Genomic DNA, 9,553 nt, shown 5'->3' on the forward strand with positions numbered 1-9,553 from the left:
ATATGTGAATCCAATTTTTTTTCAATTTTTAACTACATTTTCAAAAAAATCATAATTTCAAAATATATTTTCCTCAAAAAAAAAAAAAGGAGCTCAAACAGGCACTGATCATGAGTGAATGATTTCTAAGGTAAAAAATGAGCTGCCTAAAATAGGGAAATTATTGGAAAATAAAATTAGAATCTGTTTGGTTGTAGTGTTAGATACCTAATTGCTCTATTTTACAAATATTAGGGATCCTGTTTGTAATTTTCCCATTCCTTAATTTACCCCGCCACAGCGACAAATTCCAATTTCAGACTATAAAACCCTAGTCAATATTTTACTTTGCTCGTATCTTTTCATTCTATATATCTTTAGATTTTTAGGGATTTTTTTTTTTTTTTTATCGGGACAATGGAGGTTAATAAATTGAGCTCTGATGTGAATGCTTCGAGGAAGATAATGGAAGCTGCATTGGTTCAGACCATTCTGGTTGCTGCTCAAATGTCTATTGCTCGCTTTCTAATGCTGGTATATAACTTAGGGGACCGTTGCTCCTGCTCATAAATTTGACATCACAATCTTTAATTTAGGTCAATCCAACGCTAAAAATGTATACCACTAAGATGAGAGTTTGTTATAACCATAAGATATTGAGCATTGGATTGAATTAAATTAAAGGTGACTATTATTTGTTAAATAACTGTGTCAAATTTATTGGTAGAGTAACGGTTCGTATAAATTTTTCCATGAATTAACTGTACGTTTTTTCAATTTTTTTTTTCCGATTTTTTCCCACTAAATTGTGGGTCGTTGATTCTATTTTTCTAGTTGTTTATTTGATTGCTTATAACATTTTCTGTTTTAATTTTTTTATTTAAAGATGAGTGAATTTTAAGTTTATAACTGAAGGGTGCTTGAATCTTTATTTATTATTATTGTTATTATTTTTATTATTTTAATTTTTTGGCTTTGGTATTTTATGGTTATTGAATGTGTTTAAGATTTTCTCAAACGCATGACAATTTACTGCCTTTCTTTTGTCTAGGGGTGTTATATGTAGTGTTTAAAAATACTGCTTATCACTTTACTAGTATGCAAAGCCCTTAAAAATTATGTTGAGACTTCTTTGTGATAACTAGAGATTAGAGTTTATTCCGCTTGGAGAAACGAAAAACCAAAAAATGGAACTCTAAATGAACGTCTGATATTTTATTGTAATTAATGTTTTCATTAGGTTGTTAAGCTGTTTAAACTTTGAAAGGTTATTATTATTAATATTATTGTCATTAGTTTTAGTTTAAATAATTTGAACTTAGGCGTTTAATTGAATTTGAGGGAATAATTGAATTTGTGGTAAAATAAGTTTTCTTGGTTAACGCTGATGTATTTGATTTCATAGTTACAGAAACATATATATTCTGCTGTAATTAGCTAAAATATGATACTCTTTACGGTTTCACTAAATTTCATGGGAGCTCACTGTTCATATGATTACTACCTATTCAGTATAAACTGGTCATGTTTCTGGCACTTAGCCATTTTGTTTCATGCAATTGACCACATGCACTCTAGGTTTGGAGACTGAGAAAAGTTCTATTAGCTAGAAATGGTGAAAATAAAAACATGAACAGGAATGAATGCTTGGGATGGAGATGTATTTTGAAAGTAAAAGATTTTAATGTTGATGGCATGGAATTTTGTATTGACAATTCAGTTGTTTGTTTGTTTGTTTATGCGTGCTTTGCACCATGGAAATCAGTTTTGTTGATTTTGGTCCTTTGGAATCTGTCAAGGCCTATTGCTAATGATGTCCTTTTCGTCCTGTGAGCTGTGTATAAACTTGTCGCATTATGTTTCTTCCCTGTTAAGAGAGAGGTTTTCATGTTACAAGCTTTGTGTGAAGGCAGTATATTGTGCAGTGGATTTATGTTGGCACTGTGGGGGGTTTTGACCTTTTATTGAGGAATTATGTTTTGAATCCTGCCTGCCAACTGCAGCGTGTAATTTGGTGTATTCTGGTTTTTTCCTTTTGTTAATGTGAAACTTTGGTCATGCTTTTTATTTTCAGCTGATGAATCATCAAGTGCTTGTTTGGGAGAAATCGCAGAGAGATAATAATTAGGAGCGATGGTTCCCATGAAATGTTGTGGACAATAAGTGGCAGTATTTGTGCATGTGTGGTTAAATTAATGTTTGACTGTGAATTATAAGGAGATTATAATCTTTTACAAACATGCATTAAGGTCTGGTTTGCATGAATTAGTCGTACACTGAACCTTTATTTGCCATTTGAAGTATCTGGCTGTTATGTTATTCTTAATTCATACTTTTTGTGACGTCATTACTGATTTAATCATATGTGTAGCTTAGAAATTTCTGTGCAGGTTATGCAATTTTGATTTCATGCTAATTCATATCACTCTTATCACATATCAGTAATCTGACCCAAGTAAATGGTTATTGATTGATTTGGATGCATATACTTTGTTTAAGTTTCCTTGACAATGCTATGTTCACAGACGGCATCTCTGCTGGGCGACGTTGATGGGCTGCCAAACTTGGCTGGAAAAAGGTATTTATAGTTTGTCTCTATGCTTCAATGTGCACGAGGAAATTGTGAAATAGGTGAGATTCATAACATGTGCAGGTTTCCCATGGACGAACTTCTTAGAGTGGAAAAGCCTGGGCCAGGGAACAAAGACGGAAGTGATACAGAGGATGAAGAAGAAGAAGAAGAAGAAGAAGATGAAGATGAAGATGAAGATGATGATGATGATCTGGATGATGAGGACTTATCTGGTGAAGAAGGGGGAGATGATGACCAGGATGATGATGAAGTGGATCCCGAGGCTAATGGCAATGAAGGTAGTGATGATGAGGAGGATGATGAAGATGAAGATGAAGATGAAGATGACGGAGATGATGATGAGGACGATGAGGAAGAAGACGAGGATAAGGAGGACTAGGATCAAGCACCAGTGAAGAGGAAGAAATGAAGTAGCAATAGCTGTTTATTCAACTTATTTCTTTAGGTCGAGAAGATTTAATAGGGTGAGGAAGGTTTAGTTGGTCTGTCTTGATAGAATAGGGTATTTGGCCACCCGATTCATGAACTTTTTTTTCATTTGACAGATTTATGTGTTCCCTTTTATGCAATGAATGGGGATTCTTAACAACACTGTGTGGTTTTTATGTGACAGTTGAGCTTAATATAGGATGGTAGCCTATCTACCTTGAGAGTCGATTCTAATACGTCGACTCCGTCACTGGGCTGTAAATTCTTCACTAGCACCATGAGCTTGGTCTCAACTAATAGAGAAGACCCAAGTCGGAGCAAGATAATTACATTTAAGTCTCACAATTGCCACATATTATTTTGGATGTGGACTTTAGCCCCCGTTTGAGTCCATTATTTCTTATTACATTAAATTAAATTAAATTTTTCTCTCTCCTAGCTTTAATCACACAATCTTAAATAAAATAATATTACACGTAAATCAAAAATTTTTCAATCACTCATTTTTCCAAAAAGACATTATTCATTTCATTATAATGCCAAATAATGGGGCTCAAACACACCCTTAACCTATTCAAGATATATAAGGGCAGTAAATGGTCAGCCCAAACATGATTTACCCATTGTCAATGTTATGCACCAAATACACCAATATGGAGATTTATTCATTAACCGTGCTACAGAGCCCGAGTTTAAATCTCGAGCTCCACCTCGGCCGTTGATCTTCTGCACTTGGGTCTTGGGGGGCCCGTCATCAAAATCGGGGGTAGAAGCTCTGCCACCTCTGCCTTTGAAACGGAACCCGGGATTTAATCCCGAGTTCTTCAGCATTTTCCTTTATTCAAAAGTATTATAATATCTCGTATACTGAATTTGTCTCTAGCCCATCAACGATTACAACAAATTCACTTCTTGATTTCAATCCTCCAAGGCTAATAACCTTTGTAAATCGAAATTTACTAGTGAATTTGTTGTGCATGTGTAGTTGGTGTAAGGCCCACAAGAAAAATAATAATTTATAAAATTAATTGATTAATTGGTGAATTAAGTTCACCAGAAGAGGGGGACAAAATGGATCACGTGGAGACGTTGGTATGGTAAGTTGTTTATATATAAATCTCTAAGGGTCTGTTTGATTACAAAGATAAAATTTAGGTGGAAAGAAAATGAATTTTAGGGAATTGAATTACATAGAAATTGTTTTCCTGGGAATTGTAAATTTATTGTGTTTGATTGGTATAATTTTTTACGTGGAAAATGTTAAAATAAAAGTATTTTTTGGTGTTCGTTTGATTTTGTTTTACATGAAAATTATTAATTAAAGGGATAAAATATATACTGATATTGAGGATAGAATTTGTTTCCATCATAAAAAAAAAAAAAAAAAAAAAAAAAAAAAAAAAAAAAACAATAAACAAAAAACAAAAAACCCAAGAAAATCATTTATCTTTTGATGTTCGTTTGACTTTGTTTTACAGGAAAATTGTCAATTAAAGGAAATTTTCTTTTACAATAATTCTTAAAATTCAACCAAAATAAAATAAAATTAAATTAAAAATTGCTACCTAAAAATGAATTCTCACCATATTGGTCATTTTTCCTCAATTAGATGAAAAATATCTATATGGCAACAAAAGCAAGAAAACCAATTTCATAGAAAATAAATGGTATCAAACACCATTAATTGAGTAAAAGATGGAAAACCTATTCCATTTTTCATGAAAAATGACCCAATCAAACACTACCTATGGCAAATTCTCTCGGGATATGTACGATAAATGATTTCTTGTTAACAAATAGTAAGATACATGCATTCGCCATACCAGGCACCAGACCCCACAACACGAAACCCAGCAGTACACTGCTGCTTTACTGTTCTTTAACTCTTTCCTCCAGCTATTCTGTCAACTTTTTTACACATTTTCTGAAGCAAAGCATCACAAATATGGCCCACAGCCAACAAACTTCACATTATTCAATTCTTATGAACCCTAATTCACCAAATCTTGAACCCCTATACCCGCGTCACTGTCAACGTTTGGTTTTAATAAATGGTGATGTTGTAACTTATATTATCTCAAATTGGCCGTTCGTAACTCATTAAACGTCCTTTTATCTTTGTCTTTTTACCATTCTTTCATCTAAATTTGTAAATTTGTATCTTAAATGATTCTGGGCATGTGTTAACAGAGAGAACTTGAGGATTACTACAAGCATTTGAGATGGGTTCTTTGGTATTTCACTTTGTGGTTAGCTTGCTATTTTGCAGCTTCATTTTTGTGTATGCAGAGGATTTGAAGACTGCATATTTAAATGTTGTTAACACTGTATTTATTGATGGGAAGAGTCCCATTGGGAGGACAGACAGTGATTTTATATGTGCAACCATGGACTGGTGGCCGCCGGAGAAGTGTGACTATGGGACTTGTAGCTGGGACCATTCGTCTATGCTTAATTTGGTATACATCTCTCTCCCGAATAATTGCCTTCTTCTTCTATATGTCATGTCTGCGAGTATGTCTTTGTGTATAGATAAATGTTAGCTTAGAAAATGAAACACGCCCCCTGACGTGATCAAAGCCTTATATTACATGTGCATACGTTATTTTGAACGACTTGATCTACAAGTCAGAACGGACGCGTTTATATCGTTTAAATCTTGTCTTTGACAGATTTATGCTGATATTCTTGAATTTTTAATTCATAAATGTTTTCAGGATTTCGGTTTAGTTCTTGGAAGATACTCTGTTTTTCGTTCTTGTTGGTTATTCCTTCATTCTAATGCTTATGGGTGTTTTTCGTCTGTACCTTACGGTAGATTTAAATTACATGGGGGGTTTCTATTAACATGCTAAATATTTGTACTAATTCGTTTGATTCAGTTATTTGGTGTTTGTTTCCTAATTCAGTTGATACAAGCAGGTAATTTATTTACGATTCTCTTTCTTAATGTTGGATTTGTTAACATTAATTTAATAAAAATAGATACATGATATTATATGTTTGATCTTTCTTGTGTCCAGGATCTTAGCAATATTGTTTTCCTGAATGCAATAAAAGGTAAGGATTGTTTCACATATTTACACACTGTTTAATTCGAATTGGGCGGCAGAAGTTTAATTTTTAAGATTTTTAATAACCATGTAGCTTTTTCGCCACTAAAGATCAGATTGGGTGGCACTTTGCAAGATAAAGTAATCTATCAAACTGAAGACCATTTGCAACCCTGCGTTCAATTTGCTAAAAACACGTCGGAGTTGTTTGGTTTCACCGAGGGATGCCTTCCCTTGTCCAGATGGGATGAATTAAATTCCTTCTTTAATAAATCTGGGTAAAAGCATATCATTGTCTAAATTCGAATAGGCAAAGAGACATTGGAACTTACATTCGCCTTTGCGAATTCAATTCAGGGCTTTAATTGTTTTTGGATTAAATGCACTGAATGGAAGATCCATACAGTCGGATAATTCTGCCGTGGGAGCTTGGAGTTCCACAAATGCTGCTTCTCTTATTCGTTACACTGTCAAAAAGGGTTATAGCATTTATGGTTGGGAACTTGGTAAGAATTTTTCTGTTCTACTCTTAACGTAGCATGCCTGTTTCGTGCATGTCACCACGTACTCCTTCAATAGAATCTCTGTGAAAATTGTATGGAAACTGATAATAATCAAACAAACTTTCAGATGTTAAATTTTTTTGCTGATCCCCATTTCTTTGTAGGGAATGAACTGAGTGGAGATGGGGTAGGGGTACGAGTAGCAGCAGATCAATATGCATCGGATACAATCGTCTTGCACGACCTAATACAAGACATTTACAAAGGAGTTGATGTCAAACCGAGAATCATAGCACCAGGAGGATTCTATGAACTGAACTGGTTCAAAAAATTCATAGATAAAGCCGAGGGATCACTGAATGTGGTCACTCATCACATATATAATCTTGGCCCAGGTATTTCAGCTAGCAAACATATGATTTGATTCACCAGTTGATTATAAATGAATACAAATCTTCTCTTCTTCTTTGTAGGAGTCGATGAGCACCTTATCGAAAAGATTCTTGATCCATCTTATCTTGATGGTGAGGCTGATACATTTAGGGGCCTCAAGAACATCCTCAGGAGTTCTGCATCTTCAGCAGTTGCATGGGTTGGTGAGTCGGGAGGGGCTTACAACAGTGGCCGCAATCATGTCACAAATGCATTTGTGTTCAGTTTCTGGTAATACCAATGCTTCCTTCCCATGCAACTTTTACGAGTTTTCAATTCTTATACCTCAAGGATATACTTTTTCGGCACTAAATTACAGGTATCTGGATCAACTCGGGATGTCATCAACTTTTGATACAAAAACATATTGCAGACAAACTTTAATTGGTGGCAACTATGGATTACTTAATACCACGACCTTTGTTCCAAATCCAGATTACTACAGGTTCATTGAGATAAATTGTTCATTGGCCATATTTTTATTTTACCGTGATTCACTCTTGTGCAGCACCTAATACTTCTTTTCTTATTGTAGTGCTCTTCTTTGGCACCGATTAATGGGGAGATCTGTTCTGTCAACAAATTTTTCTGGGACGAAGAAGATTCGTGCTTATGCTCATTGTGCGAAGCAATCCGTAAGTTTGATCAAACCTATTTTATTAAATAATAAATTGTCTTTCTTTGTATAATTGTGAAAGAAACTGTCTAGGTGTCCTAATTGGGACTTCTATCTTGCAGCAAGGTATCACTTTATTGCTGATAAATCTAGATGGCAAAAATACTGTAGATGCAAAAGTCGACTTTAATGGAACTCTATTGCACCGGCACAAGCATGGACATCATGGGCATAGATCGAAAGTGATTAAGATGCCTCGGGCAAATGAAGCTCGCAAAACAAGAGAAGAATACCACCTAACTGCAATGGATGGAAACATACAAAGCCAGACTATGCTGCTGAATGGCAAGGCATTAACCTTAGATTCATCTGGGGCTATACCTCCTTTGGAACCTATTACAGTAACTTCATCTGAACTTGTAAAAGTTGCTCCTTTCTCCATCGTATTTGTTCATATGCCATATGTTGCTCTCCCAGCTTGCAAATAAGTGGAGGAAAACGAGCACTTAAGTCGTCCTGTGTATTTTTTTCACCCCATTTTGGTGGTTGAGCTAATAAGAATTAGCACGTGTGTTTTTATTAGAAATTAAAGAACAAAGTGATTCTATGACTATTACATGTAAAAATGGATGGATGCTAGTTTCTAGAGGGTGAATTGATCACATTTTTAAAGATCACTAGTTACATGGTATACATAAATCTCCTTTGCCTACCTTAGAGATTAAAGAATGGTTTTTGTTGAATACAAAGAAATTACACCGTAAAGGATCACACTAACATTTTCAGATTACAACTGAAAATTGTGCGATCCAAGGAAACGCACACTGATCATCCTTCTCCGCTTCAGGGCTGAACTGATGGTCGACTCCTTCGGCGTATGCACAATGCCTTCTTTCTCGGGCACACACTACCCAAAAGATCAAGGAGAACATTAAAGCAGTAGATGAAGTAATGAAACCATCATAAAACCATTTAGCACGTTTCCTCGAACCTGGACAATTGTGCTCACTTGTATCTGTAAATGTCTCTGTAAGAAAAGTGGTTTATCAACTCCATAACAAATGGCGTCCCTGGGAAATGTGGACCGTGGAGGTCAAAGCCATGCAGATTGAATCACCACAAGACAACAAAAATAGGGTTGCAAGTACGAAACAAGAGAGAAGAAATAGTAAAGGCGTTGATGGGTTTGATCCAAAATAAAACATGATGACACTTGTAGTCTCTACCTATCCATTTATGTCGATTCCAAGTATACATTGTTATCAAAAGAAGGAAGAAAAGATATTGAGCAATGTCTTTATAGGTGGTGAAACTTTTTGGATGTTTTACCATTGTACAAGTAGCTTTATTCATTATATATTGGTGCTGTTTATGGAAAAAAATACTATTATTAGCTCTTTAAGTATCAATTCTACATGATTGAGTTCCTTCTCAAAATTGTGTAGTTGGAAATAAAAGTTAAATAAATAAATTTATTTTTTAACTAATACTTTAGAAGCTACAGCTGTGCAGAGACATAGCAGGGTTGGTTGTCAGATAACAATTGATTTAAATGCGACTGGAGAGGGAGAATTGATAAGTCCAACCGCATTTCTTCAATTTCTTCTAGTTGAAGTTATTAAAATTCAACCACAAGTATTTACTTCATGATGAAGGCTGATAAACCTGGGCAACCACTGCCCTATGTGCCAAACGCTAGCGCATCCAGGCCCACCAACTTATATGTTTGATTCTTCTGCAGTGACTCTATCTCATCCTGCATTACTTATATCCACATTTTGGACGATGTGATTTAACATAATATTAGAAGAAGTTGAGATCATACTTGAAGATTTGTCTTCGACCTGCTTCATAAGTTTTGAAACTCGACCCAACATTCAGTGATAAAAACAGTAAATAGAGATGATCCTTCTTCAATGTTAACATACAAAAACAAACATGCGAGTGT

At 34.9% G+C, this 9,553-nt stretch overlaps 2 protein-coding genes across 2 annotated transcripts; both read left to right on the forward strand.

The window, feature by feature from the left end:
• The first annotated feature begins 341 nt into the window (after positions 1-341).
• Positions 342-3,235, forward strand: LOC111368346 (nucleolin-like). The gene is made up of 3 exons (XM_022989580.1): positions 342-513; positions 2,505-2,557; positions 2,633-3,235. Exons 1-3 carry the CDS (start codon positions 397-399, stop codon positions 2,949-2,951), a joined length of 489 nt encoding a protein of 162 aa, XP_022845348.1. The 5' UTR covers positions 342-396; the 3' UTR covers positions 2,952-3,235.
• A 1,619-nt stretch (positions 3,236-4,854) lies between these two features.
• LOC111368355 (heparanase-like protein 3) lies at positions 4,855-8,277 on the forward strand. The gene is made up of 9 exons (XM_022989589.1): positions 4,855-5,460; positions 6,025-6,061; positions 6,149-6,332; positions 6,412-6,560; positions 6,722-6,952; positions 7,031-7,220; positions 7,309-7,434; positions 7,525-7,624; positions 7,728-8,277. Exons 1-9 carry the CDS (start codon positions 5,224-5,226, stop codon positions 8,091-8,093), a joined length of 1,620 nt encoding a protein of 539 aa, XP_022845357.1. The 5' UTR covers positions 4,855-5,223; the 3' UTR covers positions 8,094-8,277.
• Positions 8,278-9,553: the final 1,276 nt, after the last annotated feature.

Source organism: Olea europaea, chromosome 2 (assembly GCF_002742605.1).
Source record: "Olea europaea var. sylvestris chromosome 2, O_europaea_v1, whole genome shotgun sequence".
Lineage (NCBI taxonomy): Eukaryota > Viridiplantae > Streptophyta > Magnoliopsida > Lamiales > Oleaceae > Olea > Olea europaea.

Excerpts from the sequence above, each read along its gene's own strand:
- LOC111368346 (XM_022989580.1), top strand. The coding sequence starts at position 397 with ATGGAGGTTAATAAATTGAGCTCTGATGTGAATGCTTCGAGGAAGATA. Across the intron at positions 514-2,504 it reads TTGCTCGCTTTCTAATGCTG|ACGGCATCTCTGCTGGGCGA; the intron begins GTATATAACTTA and ends CTATGTTCACAG. Across the intron at positions 2,558-2,632 it reads CCAAACTTGGCTGGAAAAAG|GTTTCCCATGGACGAACTTC; the intron begins GTATTTATAGTT and ends TAACATGTGCAG.
- LOC111368355 (XM_022989589.1), top strand. The coding sequence starts at position 5,224 with ATGGGTTCTTTGGTATTTCACTTTGTGGTTAGCTTGCTATTTTGCAGC. Across the intron at positions 5,461-6,024 it reads ATTCGTCTATGCTTAATTTG|GATCTTAGCAATATTGTTTT; the intron begins GTATACATCTCT and ends TCTTGTGTCCAG. Across the intron at positions 6,062-6,148 it reads TTTCCTGAATGCAATAAAAG|CTTTTTCGCCACTAAAGATC; the intron begins GTAAGGATTGTT and ends ATAACCATGTAG.